The 17,322-nt window shown below is 40.1% G+C and overlaps 1 protein-coding gene across 3 annotated transcripts in view; it reads right to left on the bottom strand.

Annotated features, from left to right (window-relative positions):
- Positions 1 to 17,322, bottom strand: part of AOX1 (aldehyde oxidase 1) — an 81,671-nt gene that overhangs the window by 15,839 nt on the left and 48,510 nt on the right. For 2 of the 3 annotated variants that reach the window (XM_058187534.1, XM_058187525.1), the window contains exons 25-31: positions 17,085 to 17,276; positions 13,894 to 14,121; positions 10,751 to 10,846; positions 6,090 to 6,218; positions 4,191 to 4,265; positions 3,382 to 3,434; positions 356 to 470 (exon numbers count right to left, since the gene is read on the bottom strand). In XM_058187534.1, coding sequence (XP_058043517.1) covers positions 356 to 470; positions 3,382 to 3,434; positions 4,191 to 4,265; positions 6,090 to 6,218; positions 10,751 to 10,846; positions 13,894 to 14,121; positions 17,085 to 17,276 — 888 coding nt within the window. The remainder of the gene's footprint in view (positions 1 to 355; positions 471 to 3,381; positions 3,435 to 4,190; positions 4,266 to 6,089; positions 6,219 to 10,750; positions 10,847 to 13,893; positions 14,122 to 17,084; positions 17,277 to 17,322) is intronic. The other variant, XM_058187541.1, reaches the window with a different exon arrangement.

The raw sequence follows: 17,322 nt of genomic DNA on the forward strand, positions 1-17,322 counted from the left end.
GGACATAACTTCGCGACTCACAACATATGATCTATGATGTGACTGGGATCATTATTTTATTCTTGAATGCTGGGGATTTTGTGATTAGTGTTTTAATCCTTGTATACCAATTGGAGACACTGTTGTGAGATGAATGTCCATATAAATACTTTATATGTTTATATCTTTGAAATACTTGCTGATATATGTTACAATCTCTCTATATTTATCATTCAAAATGTTTGGTGGTTGAGCATTGCTTTAGCACAAAATTTGCTGATTGCACAAACCTAAAAGGCAGGAAGGCCACCCCATAGGCTACCCCATGGTTGAGCAGAAAAGTGGAGATTATGATCCAATTTTGGACTGGACTTACCTTATGGTCACCAGTGAGGCAGTCAATCTCAACTTCAGAACATGCTGCAGCAAAAATAAAATAAGGAAATGGGTGACCTTCTCCTTTCCCCCAGTCAATATTGACAACGTATCCTCTGATGGGAAAGGGAAAAAAACGAGAGAGTTTCCATTAGAAATCTTTTCACTTAGAGATACACAAGTCATGTGAAAGGATCAAAGTATTAAGATACTTTGAAAGAAATAAAAAAAGGATCTGGGGTGAGATGAAACTATGGTCACTAACTTTGGTTTCCCAAACTTTGGTCACTAGCCACGATCATCCCTGTCTTCAAAAAAGGAGACACCAGTTTAATTGAAAATTACAGACCAATCTCTCTATGCTGCGTTACCTGTAAAGTTATGGAATCCATCATCAACCAATACATTACCTTCCACCTAGAAACAAACAACCTACTCTCTAATAAACAATTTGGTTTCAGAAAAAAATTATCATGTAACTTACAACTTCTTCACTGCAAAAATATATGGACTACTAATCTTGATCAAGGCAAAACAATAGATGCAATTTACATAGACTTCTGTAAAGCTTTTGACTCAGTGGTACACGACAAACCTCTCCTCAAATTAAAATCCTACGGCATCTCCGGACCCCTCCACAATTGGATAACAGTGTTTCTGTCAAACAGACAACAAGCGGTCAAAATAGGCAGTGCCTATCAAATCCTGTTCCTGTCAATAGTGGCGTTCCCCAAGGCAGTGTTTTTGGACCAACACTCTTCATATTATACATTAATGATCTCTGCGACCATATTAAAAGTAATCGTGTTCTCTTTGCTGACGATGTCAAACTATTTAACACTACCAACAATACAGCTACCCTTCAAAAAGACCTTGACTTTGTGTCAGAAGGGTCTAAAACCTGGCAACTCCAAATCTCAACCAGCAAATGCTCTGTCTTACACATTGGAAAAAAGAATCTAAACACTAAATACAAACTCGATGGACATTACCTTACAGATGACCTCCACCCTGTTAAAGACCTTGGAGTTTTCATATCCAATGATCTAAGTGCCAAAGCCCACTGCAACTACATCGCAAAAAAGGCTCTAAGAGTTGTAAACCTAATCTTGCGTAGCTTCTTCTCCAGAAACACTACACTACTAACCAGAGCATATAAAACATTTGCTAAACCAATTCTTGAATACAGCTCGCCTGTCTGGAACCCATACCACATTTCAGACATCAACACAATTGAACATGTCCAGAAATATTTTACAAGAAGAGTTCTCCACTCCTCTGAATACAACAAAATACCTTATGCCACCAGACTTGAAATCCTGGGTTTAGAAAACTTAGAACTCCACTGCCTCCGACAGGACCTGTGTTTAACTCATAGAATCATCTATTGCAATGTCCTTCCTGTTGAAGACTACTTCAGCTTCAATCGCAATAATACAAGAGCAAACAATAGATTTAAACTTAATGTTAACCGCTCCAATCTTGATTGCAGAAAATATGACTTCAGTAACAGAGTTGTTAATGCATTATACACTACCTGACTCTGTGGTCTCTTCTCAAAGTCCCCAAAGCTTCAACCAAAAGCTGTCTACTATTGACCTCACCCCTTTCCTAAGAGGTCTATAAGAGGCGTGCATAAGAGCACAAACGTGCCAACCGTTCCTGCCCTACTGTTGCTTCATGCTTATGCTTATATATGCTGTTATGACAAATAAAATAAATAAATAAATAAATAAATAAATAAATAAATAAATAAATAAATAAATAAATAAATACACTCCCTCTGTTTCAATGGAAAATAACAAAATGGAAATTGATTGCTAGATAGAAAAACCAATACAATTGTCATTTTCTGCTGTATCTAATTAAGGATTCAAAAGAGACCTCGAATTTGCTGGGGTAACTTTTGTACTACCCCAGTTTGTGACTCAAATAATATGACACACAGCTTTTGCCAAACATTAAGACTGTTGCACTGAGCTGCTCCAAAATGATAGCCTCTGCCTTTCCCTTTGAGTCTGTCAATGACTTTTCTCAATTCCAATTACAAAATATTTTTGGACCTCACCTGTTGGCTTATTTAAAACATTCACATTGAGCAAGACAATACCAGAAGGAAATCTTTCCCTTCTGTTTCTCTGTGCCTTTCCAGAGAATAAAGACACTATCAATCTTCCCTTATATCAGGATAAAACATATACAGGCGTTACATTTTCTGACCTCATTGTCACTCCCAATCAGGCTGTCTTGTTCATCAGTGCCCAATGGTTCTGTTTGTAATTAAGATGATTATGCATGTGCAGGGTGTGATAAGCAAGTCAATAGCTTAATTCATCCCTTCATCTTCAGCATGGATCTGTTCTGTCCACATTCATGTCAGAAGCACCAGCAAAGCTAACTGAAGAGTGCTTCACAGTTGAAAGGATTTGCCAGTAACAACATTGTTGCCCACTGCCAAAAGTAGTGCAATTTGGGGGGGGGGGCTCCTTTAATGTCCCTATGGATCTGTTAAGGATTACTGGGTTAAAGTTCTTAAGAGTTCTATTGGCTGATTATTCTAATGCTGTTGTGCAATTGAGCTTTGTTTGAATATACTTGGCCATCAATATACTTGGCCATCAACTCTTTTCACCATTCAGGTGAATAGGAACAGCTGCAGGTCACATAGTATTGGGCAGGTAGACAAGAAGCAGAGTCATTTGCATGCAAAAGAAGTGTGGTTGCTAGACAATGTAAAAGAACAATGGATTTGTAACTGGCTGATCAATTGCACTCAACATGTAGCCCTTAATGGAACTGCATCTACATGGAGGGAAGTGTACAGTGTGGTGCCCCAAGGCTCTGTCTCAGATAGATCCAGTAATCTTCAATATCTTTCTAGTATAGGGCCTTTGAGAACAATCTTCTTTGCTTTTGCCCTCCCAAGACTGCAGTGATATTCAGCATGTGAAATTCCTGCTAAGTCCCAATTTATCACCTTTAATATTGAAAATAAAGCCATTTAGGAATTTGGAACAAATTGCTTACTTGAAGAAGCCAGTAGCAGAGAGGCTGATGCTTTCCTCATGGGCAGCTTTAATCTGGAAGAGGTAAATAGGTAAGTGGCAATATTGGTAATAGTGACAAAAATGTATTTGTGCATAAAACAAAACCAAAATGGGGATATCAAAGACCGGCTTCCTCCTTTGCATAAGAGAGGTGAGAAAAAAGTCATGTTGAACTTGTTCTTCATTTATACATCTAGGATTACCTCCCCAGAAATGTATCTTTGCTAACATTAAGCGACTTCCCTGGATCCATATCATACAATTTTAAGACTGTGTGTAGAAGATGTTTCTGGACAAATTTGCATGAAGTAGTCACCTTGCCTCAGACATTAATTTTACTAGAGCTCACACAATTTCTACTTCCAATGTTCTTGAATTTACTTATAGTTTCTTACTCTTTTAAAAAAAATCTTATCCAAAATGTTCATTAAAAAGGGAAAGGACTATCTCCAAAGGATACTGAGTTGGTTATTCTATTCTTAGGATCCTAAGAGAGCCCATTGTACACAGAGCATCAGTAAAGCTCACATGCCACCAGAATGAGTTCATTGCTGAAATTAGATAACATAAATATCCAAAGCTCAGTGGTACCAAGAAGTGCCATATATCACCAATGCTCCCTATTAGAATTAGATAAATTTAGAATTGCTGACTATTTTGACATGGTGTTCACTTTAACTTCTCTGCTGTTCCTGTATTTATAGTTAATGTATTAAAAACTATTCTCCTGAAGATGTGCTACTAATAGGGTTATAATTATTCTGTTTTAAAAAGGTAAATGATACCTACCCAATCTTCCCACTTTCCTTTAGGATTTTTTTTAATGATTGGCTCAAGGCGCTTCCTTAGAATTTGACAAGCATTCTGTAGAAGATGATACCAAAGAAAACAGGAAAAATTAGTCCCAAAGAATACACGTTGTTAAGATGTTATCCAAATTTTAATTTTAAAAGGCACATTTAAGTGTTGCATAGTGGGATTGCCATCTTTTTCTGCAAGAAGGGACATTTTTAATTTTAACATTTTTAATGTTAACCTTCATGACATTAATAATTGAAGGGTTTTTTCTTAACAGAAACTATAATTTTGTTTTAAATTGTTCTAGCATCACAGATGCTCACATGCCAAAATTGCAGTATAAAAGAATACAACACTGCTTTGCTAACTGCACATTGTAACAGAAAATGTGAGTACTTGTTATGGGGAAAGGAATAATAAAGCTGTTTAATTATTTTTGAAAGCAAACATAACTGAACTTCAATTGCTGATGTGGGGTACAGGGGGATGGTAAGAGGAGGCAGCAGAGTCCGGCTAGCCTTAGAAGGGAGATCAGGTGGGCTCCCGAAAGGAGATGGGGGAGCGGTCTTTGTGGGAATGCGGCAGGGAAGCGGGGTGAGTGTGAAGAGTCGTTGCGGCACAGGAAGGCGGGAGGGAGCCTGACCAAAGAAGGGCGAAGCTAAAGAGTCCTCCTCTCCTTTCTATTGCTCTGGCTGAAAATTTGCAGGGGTTGATTTAAAAGGCCTAATCCTAGTCTGAACCTTGGGGGGCAGGGGCGTTGAATAGTGAATGCACTCTGCACATGATCTGAGACAATCCTGCCACAGGAAAAGAACACACCAAGGGGACCAAGCACAGGATGAGGAGATGGGCAGCGAGAGATCCATTATTGTTGCAGAGATAGAGAGCCGTGTGCAAGATCCCTCTAGTCTAGTCTCTCCCCCCCACCCATTCTTTGCAATTAGGTCTCGTCAACACACAGGTTATTTGCTTGTGTATCTGTGTAATTTTTGAATGAAGGCAAGCAAATGACAACTACCAGAGGGAATCGGGGGTGGAAAAAGTGAAAGGCTGGAGACAGTGGTGGGTTGCTACCAGTTTGCCCCAGTTCGGGCAAAGTGCTAGCAGCAGCGGCAGGAGGCTCTGCCCACCCACCTGGAAATCATCAAATACGCTCTGCGCATGTGCAGAAGCGGCATGTGTACTTGCTTCACTCACGCAAGCGAATTGGTAGCAAAGGTAAGTGAAACCCACCACTGGCCAGAGAGGGTTTTTTGAAACAGAAGAAAAGGAGCAAGGACCAGGGGTGAAATGCTACCAGTTTGGACTGGTTTGGCTGAACCGGTAGCAATGGTGGCGGGTGGTTCAGAGAACTGGTAGCGATGGTAGTGCGAGGCTCCGCCCACCCACCCGGTCGTCGTTACTTTCTGGTTTTAACCAGGAAGTAACCTGTTTTTTACCCTCTGCGCATGCACAGAAGGGTTTGTGAACCAGTAGGGAAGGTAAGTAGATTTCACCCCTGGTAGGGGCCATTTGCAAACAGGCCTCCGGTTGTCTATCAACTTAAACTGGAGGCACAAAATTAAACCGCATCCACCAATTGGAGCCCTGTTCTGCCCATCGCTTGTTTCGGTGTGTGTCTGGCAGCGTTTCATCTGTGCTGGGGCAACGGCGCATGTGCCCACAGAGAGGGCTCTGCGTGCCACCTCTGGCATGTGTGCCCTAGTTTTGCCCCCAGGGCTCTAGAGGCAATAGGTCTTTCCCTTCACTAATGGTTTGATCCTTTAAACTGCAGAGGCTCTATTGTTGAGCTTCTCCCCGTGCAACAGCTGGAAAAAAAGGAAGGTTCCCATTCACAAAAAGGTAGATTTTAATGTCAGAAGGATTAAGTTCCATCACATTTCATCTAACCTGGACTGCTTTCCCATTGACATCTGCACCGATTGATCCTGCTGTAGCAATTGCATTCGGTATTGTGACTGTAGTTCTTTCATAATGGTGTATGTAAGATAGTGGTATCTTTAATTCATGGCTAGCCACCTTGTGGTTTTAAAAAAGAAAAAAATATTAGCATTTGTAATCTCCCTCCAAATACAATTGCTACTACAGGGAAAGGTTTGTTTAAATAATTTATTATTATAAGACAGAAATACAGGTAGTCCTCGGGTCATGACAGCAGTTGAGACTGGATTTTCAATTGTTAAATATGCGGTCATAAAGTGTGTGACCTCACGTAAACTCATTTCTTAGCAATGACAAACTTGGCAGTCCCCACTGCCATCAATTAGTGGTGAACCCGGCGGGTTGTTAAGTGAGGACCTCATGTGACTGCAACATGGAAAGAGATCCTCAAAACCAAATACCAGGCAAGCAAGCTGGTGGGGAAGAGATACAGGTGGCTTCTAAGGAGTATGAGTGGGTGGATACCATGGAATTTGGGCAGGCTGTTGCCATGGAAAGAAGTTACAGTGTGCAGGTGATTATTATTTCTAATTGTTCTATGTACACTGAGAGCATATGCACCAAGACAAATTCCTTGTGTGTCCAATCACACTTGGCCAATAAAATTCTATTCTATTCTATTCTATTCTATTCTATTCTATTCTATTCTATTCTATTCTATTCTATTCTATTTGGAGGGTGCCACAGAGTGCAAACAAGTGCCACAGGGAGATGGTACAGACTGTAGGCAGACGAGTGCTATGGAGTATGAGATCCCCATGCGGGATCCTCTGGAAAAAAGGATCAGGAGCAAAAGCAACTTGCAGGGACAACTTGTGCCCTCCTGCCACAGAGTGCAGAGAGATGCTGCGGACAGGCATTAAGGACTCTGGCCTGGTGGGTGCCATGGATATGTACAATATCCCCATGCCACCTGCATGGGGGGATTCTCTGGAAAAAAGGAGGCAGAAGCAAGAGTGTCTTATGAGAGCAGCTTGTGGTCTCCTGTCAGCTTTCCCATTGATTTTGGTTGTGGGAAGCTGGCAGGGAAGGCCACAAATGCCAATCATGTGACTATAAGGACACTGCAACAGTTGCAACTTAGAGCACTGATCATAAATTCCCCTCATTCAGCACCGTTTTAATTTTGAATGGTCACTAAACAAACAATTGTAACCTAGGGACTACATGTAATACATCATATTATTTCAGGCCAACAACATCTATACAGTAATGACTGGAGATTATTGACACTCTATGTATAAAGATAGAGAAAAAGAAAAACCATAGTGTTAACTATGATTTGAAATAAGGATGTTAATAAGTGTAAGCTTCTTTACATTTTACATCCATAGTAAATATAGCATTAAAAGCAATTGCAAATTACATCCAATTTTTATTGTTCAATAAAGGTTTCTGTCTTAAGCTGGATATTTAACACTGTTACTGTCAGCATTGTTACTTATGGATTGTGTGTTTTAAAGGAAAAAACAGGTAAAACAAAATAAGCAGGAACAATGTTTTTGAAAAGGAAAAGGAAAAAAGGCTATAATAAGGCTTCTAATTTCCCTTTTTGTGCCTCTACGAATTTGCAGTGTTTATAAACTTTTAGGCCTCCTTAGAAGTCAGACTATAACTACAGTATTTACATTGGCCAAGCTGCATAATATATTCTGTGTATGGGAACCGTTCTTGCTTAAATTTACTCAACCTTGTATTGTGAATATGTATTGTTAATTGTTGCATATGCTCCAAGGTTAAATTCCTAATCCGTACGGGTCTGGATGGGGAGAAACAGACTCAAGCTCAATCCCTCCAAGACAGAGTGGCTGTGGATGCCGGCACCCCGGTACAGTCAGCTGCACCTACAGCTGACTGTTGGGGGCGAGTTATTGGCCCCAAAGGAGGTGGTACGCAACCTGGCCGTCCTCCTGGATGGACGGCTGTCCTTTGATGAACACCTGGCGGCCGTCTCCAGGAGGGCCTTTTACCAAGTTCGCTTGGTTCGCCAGTTGCGGCCCTTCCTTGACTGGGATGCCTTATGCACGGTCACTCACACTCTGGTTACGTCTCGGTTGGATTATTGCAATGCTCTCTACATGGGGCTGCCATTGAGGTGCACCCGGAGACTGCAGTTAGTCCAGAATGCGGCTGCGCGAGTAGTAATGGGAGCCACTCGTGGCTCCCATGTAACACCGCTACTACGCAGTTTGCACTGGCTTCCTGTGGTCTTTCGGGTGCGCTTCAAGATTTTGGTTACCACCTTTAAAGCGCTCCATGGCTTGGGACCCGGGTACTTACGAGACCGCCTGCTGTTACCTTATGCCTCCCACCGACCCGTACGCTCCCACAGAGAGGGTCTTCTCAGGGTGCCGTCCGCCAAACAATGTCGGCTGGCGGCCCCCAGGAGTAGGGCCTTCTCTGTTGGAGCCCCGACGCTCTGGAATGAACTTCCCCCTGGCTTACGCCAAGTACCTGATCTTCGGACCTTTCGCCGTGAGCTGAAAACACATCTATTTATCCAAGCGGGACTGGCATAATATTGTTATTAATTTTAAATTGGGTTTTTATTGCCTTAGGGTTTTTAATTTTTTAAAATTTTAATATTGGCCTTTTGCAATTTGCTTAGTTTTAAATTTTGGTTTTAAATTGTATGTATATCAACTTTTTATCTCTGGCTGTACACCGCCCTGAGTCCTTCGGGAGAAGGGCGGTATAAAAATGTAATAAATAAATAAATAAATAATCAGATATTGTCAGAATTGAATCTTTCTTCCAGTGTTGAGCTAAATTTATTCTGCTATAAGTATGTGTATCTCACTAAATTATATTTCTTCTTAATGTTTTCTGAGGTTATTGTACATTCAGTAAGAAAAAAACATGTTTTCATTTCAAATGTACACATTTTCTGCACTGTACTATGTATATCTTTCAAGTACAGGTAATCCTTAATTTATGACCACAATAGGACCTCTCCATTGTGGCTGTAAGTTGTGACAGTCATAAAATGGTCGCCAACCTGATTTTAAGGCATTATTTTGCATCGGTCATTAAGTATACTCTGTGGTTGTTAAGTGAATGAATGATTTGCTATGGGCTGGTTCTGCTAAAAAACAGAAGTAAATGTCAGTGTTTGGCAAAATCTGTGCAAAATGTGGTCATGTGATTGCAAGATGCTGCAAACAAGGGGCGTGCGTAAGAGCACAATAGTGCCTACCATTCCTGTCCTATTGTTCCCTTCATTATATCAAATTAATATTATTGATGCATATTTTTTACTTTATTTATTTATTTATTTATTTATTTATTTATTTATTTATTTATTTATTTATTTATTTATTTATTCGAATTTTTATACCGCCCTATCTCCCGAAGGACTCAGGGTGGATTACAGCCAGATAAAAACATGACAATAATACAAGTAAAAACAACAGTTAAAAAACTTATTAATTTGGCAGAATTAAAAATATCACTAAAATAATATAAAACCCCCATTAAAAACTAAATTTAAAACTAAAACCCTAGGCTAGCCCTGCACAAATAAATAGATGTGTCTTAAGCTCGCGGCGGAAGGTTCGGAGGTCAGGAAGTTGGCGAAGCCCTGGGGGAAGCTCGTTCCAAAGGGAGCCCCCACAGAGAAAGCCCTTCCTCTGGCTGTCGCCAGTCGGCACTGCCTGGCGGACGGCACCCTAAGGAGTCCCTCTCTGTGAGAGCGTACGGGTCGGTGGGAGGCAATCGGTGGCAGTAGGCGGTCCCGTAAATAACCCGGCCCTACTTATATATTTTCTTCAATACATGTTGTTTTATCTATGACAATTGTTTGTGTATACTGTTGTGACAAAAAAAACCCAAAAACCAATGATAAATGTGGGCTGCTAGCTAAGCACCCAATATTCGGGCACATTACCATTGGGGTATGTGGGTGAGCACCTGAACTTCAGAACTGGTTCATAAATATCCACAGGGAGGTCCATCATAACTTTGCTAAGCATCAGTTGTCAGTCAAGAACTATCCGTAGTTTTGATGGGTTTTTTTTAGTATATACTGTATATGCCCAGTACAGGTGGTAAAGTGTTCCTTCTGTTTCATGGCATTTCCAACATTTATTATTATGTGATTTACCTATCTTGGAAATTATTGATAAATGTGTATACCATCTAGAAAACATTTTGTATCCAATTTTCTTTAGAGTTGTAGTTCAGGATAAGTATTATGGATTTGATCCATAATTCTTCTCATTGTTGTGACTGTTTCTCTGAAAATTTGCGTCCATTTTATCATACAATGTTTTATTTGGTTTGTATCTGTGTCATACCAAAGCAAGAGTTTATATCTGTACCCTAACAAACAGTATTGGTATGCGAGGGGGTGGGGCAGAAATGTTAGGTAATTTGATAAACAAACAAACAATGGAACATTCATGCACATTTACAGTATTTGTGGACAATAAATATATTGTAATCCATATGCATTCTATAGTAGCCATCCTCAGCTGCTGCCTGTCACATGAGTTGGACATGCTAGAGAGAAATGATAGGGGTTGTAATTCAACACATGGAAAGGGCACTCAATTTGGAAAGACTGCTTTGCGCAAGTTAGGAATATTAGACTTTTAAAAAATCTTAATTACCTGTAACATCTTGGTATAAAGTCCTTGTCCCAGTTCACATCCACCATGGGACAGTAGTACTGACCCATCTACATAGATATGAACCAGAGCAGCAGCCTACAAAAAATAGAAATGTATTTATTTACTTACTTGTCAAATGTTAGTTTTAATCTTTTAAATTAAATCTTGTTATATAGAAGTAACATATAGAGAATTACCCTAGGAACAAAGTATCCTTTATCTAGTATATCAGGGTTTGTTTTTTAAAAAAAAAGGATAAAATGAGTGATAAAATCAAAGCATAATATTGTAGTATTAGAATAAGAGTTAAGAGTTATAACCCTAATCTTACGTAGCTTCTTCTCCAGAAACACTAAACGGCTAACCAGAGCTTATAAAACATTTGCTAGACCAATTCTTGAATACAGCTCTCCTGTCTGGAACCCATACCACATTTCAGACATCAATATAATTGAACGTGTCCAGAAATATTTTACAAGAAGAGTTCTCCACTCCTCTGAATACAACAAAATACCTTATGCCACCAGACTTGAAATCTTGAATTTAGAAAACTTAGAATTCCGCCGCCTTCGACAAGACCTGTGTTTAACTCATAGAATCATCTATTGCAATGTCCTTCCTGTTGAAGACTACTTCAGCTTCAATCATAACAATACAAGAGCAAACAATAGATTTAAACTCAATGTTAACCGTTTCAATCTTGATTGCAGAAAATATGACTTCAGTAACAGAGTTATTAGTGCTTGGAACACAGTACCTGATTCTGTGGTCTCTTCTCAAAATCCCCAAAGCTTTAACCAAAAACTCTCTACTATTGACCTCACCCCATTCCTAAGAGGTCTATAAGGGGCGTGCATAAGAGCACAAAGTTGCCTACCATTCCTCTCCTATTGTTTCCTTTCATTATATCCAATTAATATAGTTATCACATACTTATGCTCATATATATGCTTATATATTATATAGTTATTTTCATGCTTATGCTTATATATACTGTTGTGACAAATAAAAATAAATAAAAAAAATAAATACATGTTACTAGTCTGTTTGGACTAGAAGTTGGAAACTAGGAGTTCTAGTCCTCCCTTGAGCAAGAAAACCATGTGGGTCGCTCTCTCTCAACCCTAAGTAGAAGGTGCTAGCAAACCATTTCCAAAATGTTGCCAAGAAAGCTGGATAGATTTGCCCTTGCAGTCAACAGGAATCACGATTGACTCTTAAGATGGTTAACAATAACAAAGATTAAAGAAAGAATTCTCTAAAATGATGAGATGCAGATTGGACTAGGTTATAAGGGATGGGCTGGAAAGCCTCTGAGGGCTTTGCTTTATTTGAATAGTGAAGTAACAAATTTCTGACAATATGTTGATTTTCATCTCCAGTAGATCAGTTTACTATTAGTCTATTCATGTTATGACATTGTTCAAAATTACAATATAGGTAGTCTTCAACTTACGATTGTTTGTTTAATGACAATTCAAAGGTATTCCAGCCTCAGAAAAAGTGCCCACTAAGAGGCGGGGCTAGATGAATCAAAAATTGGAATTAAGATTGCCGGGAGAAATATCAACAACCTCAGATATGCAGATGATACCACTCTAATGGCAGAAAGCGAAGTGGAACTAAAGAGCCTCTTGATATGGGTGAAGGAGGAAAGTGCAAAAGTTGGCTCGAAACTCAACATTAAGAAAACTAAAATCATGGCATCCGGCCCTCTCAATTCCTGGGAGATAGATGGGGAAGAAATGGAGGTAGTGACAGATTTTATTTTCCTGGGCTCCAAGATCACTGCAGATGGGGACTGCAGCCAAGAAATTAAAAGACGCTTGTTCCTGGGAAGGAAAGCTATGGCAAATCTAGACAGCATACTAAAAAGCAGAGACATCACCCTGCCAACAAAAGTGCATATAGTCAAGGCTATGGTTTTCCCAGTTGCAATGTACGGCTGTGAAGGTTGGACCGTAAGAAAGGCTGAGCACCAAAGAATTGAGGCCTTTGAACTCTGGTGCTGGAGAAGACTCCTGCGAGTCCCTTGGATTGCAAGGCAATCAAACAAGTCAGTCCTAGAGGAGATCAACCCTGACTGCTCTTTAGAAGGCCAGATCCTGAAGGTGAAACTGAAATACTTTGGCCACCTATTGAGAAAGAAGGGGTCAAGGTTCCAGAAAAACCTCTTCTGCATAAAAAAAACTCAGAAGCCATTGTCTTTCAGAGTTCTTTACTAGCATGAGGAAACTGGCACACGATGAGTGAAATTCCAAAACTGAACTTCCGGATTCTTTTCCCAGTTATACAAACCCCAAGAGTCCCACCCCCCTAATCCCTTTGCTGGTCACATGGTCCCACGTTCTCCCAGTTCATTCGAATATCTTCTCGCCACTCCTCCTGCAGATGTGAACACCATCCGACCTTGACCGCTTGAAGAATGTTACCATACCCCTCAACCCCCCTTCTTCCCCTCAGGGGAAAAATGTGGCAGCGTCTGGAACCCTAAAGTCTAGTATGGTTTCCAGGCTTGACAGGAGGACTCGCTGGAGAAGAGCCTAATGCTGGGAAAGATTGAGGGCAAAAGAAGAATGGGACGACAGAGAACGAGGTGACTGGATGGAGTCACTGAAGCGGTGGGCGTGAGTTTGGATGGACTCCGGGGGATGATGGAGGATGGGGGGCCTGGAGGAACGTTGTCCATGGGGTCACGATGGGTCGGACACGACTTCGCAACTAACAACAAGAGGATGAGGGTTGAAGCTGGAACCTGGAGAAAAATGCCCTTCAAATCACCAAAATGATTTACATAAGATTTACTTTTCAATATGACATGGGACTGACTGATTATTCAAGACTTCTCAAATAATTAAAATTTCTAAATATTGAAAAGTAATCCTTATTACAACTCTATAATGAAGGTAATATTGTTCCTAAACAACATATCATAAGAAGTTTGTTACATATAAATATGCAGAATATATAAATAGATATCGCAGAAGAAAGAGCTGTGCCCTGGAAGTTTGGAGAGAAGATAATTGTTTCTCATGATGGCATTTTTCCAAATGAAATTTACTCATCCCTTCAAAACTGCTGTTTCTTTACACTTATTATTTTACTTTTTGGGAGGATCACATTCTGAAAAGTTAACATCTTGCCTGGTGGTAAAATGTGGTGGTATATCCAATTGAAAACAACATGGGGATGATTGCAATTCCTTTCTTTTTCCAGTAATTTTGTTTATTGAATTCCTCAGCAGCTTCTTTTCTTATGTAGTAATCAGACTTCTTCAAGCACTCTTTCCAACATGTCAGCAGATTTCTGGCATCCACCTTTTCTTTGTAGGGAGTTTCACTTATCGTTTTGTATAAATTCATCTCCCTGACCTTCAGCAGAGACAGAGAAAATATTTTTAGTTGCTTCATAGATTTAACAAATCACGTAAAACTTGGTATGTGCATTTATATATTCCGCATTGATAACAATTACCATTTTTGTATGCTAAAAAAAAAAGAATCACTGCAGTCCAAAAGTCCAGTCACAACAGCCACCTGTTCTTTGAGCAGGAAATGAAAGTCCAGGAAGACCATCAGATTATGTCCCAGTTCCAAATGGGTTAATGCAACCCCATTCAGGACCAGAGGGGACGTTTCCTGGAACTGGGCAGTCAAAGAGCCACAGCCAGTCTTGCTAATGCTCAGCTTGAGCCTGACCTTCCCATCCAAACCTCCACTGTCTCCAGGGATAGGACAAGGCCGTGACAGCATTGCTTGGTCGGCCAGGGTCCAGATGTACAGCTGAATATAATCACCATACTGATGATTCCTACCCTAAATGTCTCCCACTGTAGATGACAATGACAATGTCAAAATCTGTGGCACCCCACAAATCAGGAGCTTTGGACTTGACTTCTCTCCCCTCAACCCCCAACCTCATTATTATTCCCATGTTGACTCTGCCATAAGCACTATCAGGGCTGCCTCAGTACTATGTCCTGGCCTAAAAAGAGTCCAGATAATTTCTTCCTTGATTCTCAGTAAATGTAACCTGACCATCTTCTCAACAACTCTCTCCCAAAAGATTGGAGACTGGACAAAATTTTGTGCTGTGAATAGAAATGGCAAGCATGCTAGCCACTGTGAACAATATACAGACCTCTATCTATCCAATGCTTTGGTCTTACTTCCTACCCTGTCTTCCCATAGATGCTGCCCTAGGCGCACTCTTTTCTGTCTGTGTTCAAGATACATTATGCTGAGTTTAAAAACATGTTCAGTGTTCTGTACAACAATAAGAATGTGATTTATTATGTTTCCTAAACATAATATAAATACCCCCTCTTGACATTCATGGCAAAGATGGGAAGAAAAGTACTGGTGGTAAACATGCACATAGTTTTCCTATGTATTCCTGTGGTGGATTTCCCCCTGCCCCCAAGATACTAGCTATAGGAAAGCAATAATTTTCATAACAAATTAATGGCCAACTTTGGAATGGTCATTTTGATAAATGCATATGAAGAGAGTTATTAATATATAACATATTTCTTCCTTCATGCTTATGACAAAACAAACAAAATGTGTCCCATTGCCTCAATGCTTGGCCTATGGGGTGGAATAGAATAACCCCACACGCAGAGGTTCTTTTTCAGCTGATCATCTTCCCCTCCATTTTACTGGATTAGCATCAGTTCCAAATAACAGCTAGTGTCCAAATGCTCTGACAGGGCTGATGTTGTGCTGAATCTCTATCTTTGAGTTTCCCACAATGCTTATGTCCCCAGCTTAATATTTAACTGGGACACTCTGAGAAATGAAAATCATTGCTATGGCAACATTTAGAGTAGTGTCACATCAGTTGTTTTATATCCATCCATCTCCAATGGCCAAACAGGGAGACAGCAGGGACCACTTGCCCTAAGTCACGTTAAAGCAGAGAGTGTCCCACACTGAGTGACTTAGAATGATTAGTCTGTTCAAAAAGTCTCCAAAATTAGTACTCATGAGAGTGTTCTAGAAGCACTCTCTTCTAGAGTGCTTCTCTAGGAAAATCTTGAGGACTTGCCTAAGTTAAGATACGGTAGGCTGTTTCTATGTAGAAAGGTCACAGTTTGTTTCTAGAGTAAGTAACTATCCTCTCAAATAGGTGAATTATTCTAGAATGAGTGGCTATAAAGTAGAAAAAGCTAATTGTGCTTTAGATGCACTGAAGTATCTTTCTCAAGACCCATGCCAGAGATATCTGGAATGCTTTCTTGGGAAAATCCAAACTATAACTTATGGAATTTATATTGTGGCAATTCAGTTTTCACCATCAGTATGAGTGTTTGTATAAATGTTTAAACTGGGACAGAAAGTCATCTCCCAAAGATGAATTGTGGTATAGAAATATTGCAATAATTAAAACAATAAATAAATCATGCAATTATTCAGCATGAGGAAAGAAGTTTATTTTCAGTCTTATCTGATATTTATCATGAGCTTGCAGTGCTGTTTGAGATGGCATAGTGATGACAAAATGATACACTGAGATAAACAATCCGTTTCTCTATTGGCGTAAGGAAATTATCTCTGTGACTTACAACAGAAAAAAATTTAGCTATCTAAATTTGGTTCAAATATAAGGGAAACTTCCCTTATATTTAAAGGGAAGAACAGTCTGTCAATGGAAATTGTGAGATCTCTGGAGATTTTTAAGAAAAGGCTAGAAAGCCATTTCTCATGAATGGTAGAGGACCATGATGGTGAACCTATGGCACACAGTGCCCCCTCTGTGGGCACGTGAGCCGTCACCCTAGTTGAGCTCTGTCGCGCATATGCGGGCACCTCCTGCCAGCCAGCTGGTCGTCGGGTCTCTGCCACACATAGGTGGGGGGCGAGGCGTGCACGGGGGGCACACATGCATTGCATTTTGGGGGTTCAGACACACACATGTGCATTCGCACGAGCACACTTGCACTTTGGGCATTCAGTCTGGAAAGGTTCACCATCACAGGTATAGGTGGTTAGAGCAGAGGAATTTTGTGTTCCCTTCCAATGCTATGAATCTTTGATTCTATGAAGTATTGTTTATCCAAGAAGTTTTGCCTGTTCCAGGCAAGCTCCCCAAGTGGAAATGAATATGGCTAGGAGAACAGGCTTAGGAGTATTTACTGGGGAAAATATTCTGATTTCTCTTCAGATCTGATAAATCTTTTACCTTTTATTAGAAGGCATTCAGATCCTTCTCCTTTCTGTCAATTCTACGCTGCAAATGAAGACTAACATATATGTGTTACATTTGTAAAAGCAACATTGTGGCCTTACTCTAAATTACTCTAAACACACCTTTTTCCCATTCCTTTATTTACCTTATCAGGTGGAAGATCAAGGCTCTCAGCCACAGCTGCTATCCACATTTCCGCACTTAAGGCTGATTGTGCAAATCCAAACCCTCGAAATGAGGTATTTGATGGTAAATTTGTCTTGCAGGCCCATCCCTGGCTTCGGAAGTTGGGGATATCATATGCATTAAAACATTTTAGCACCACATACTCTAGTACCTAATGGATAGGAATAGATAAGAAACCTTTAAATTATCATATCTTA

Source organism: Ahaetulla prasina, chromosome 1 (assembly GCF_028640845.1).
Source record: "Ahaetulla prasina isolate Xishuangbanna chromosome 1, ASM2864084v1, whole genome shotgun sequence".
NCBI lineage: Eukaryota > Metazoa > Chordata > Lepidosauria > Squamata > Colubridae > Ahaetulla > Ahaetulla prasina.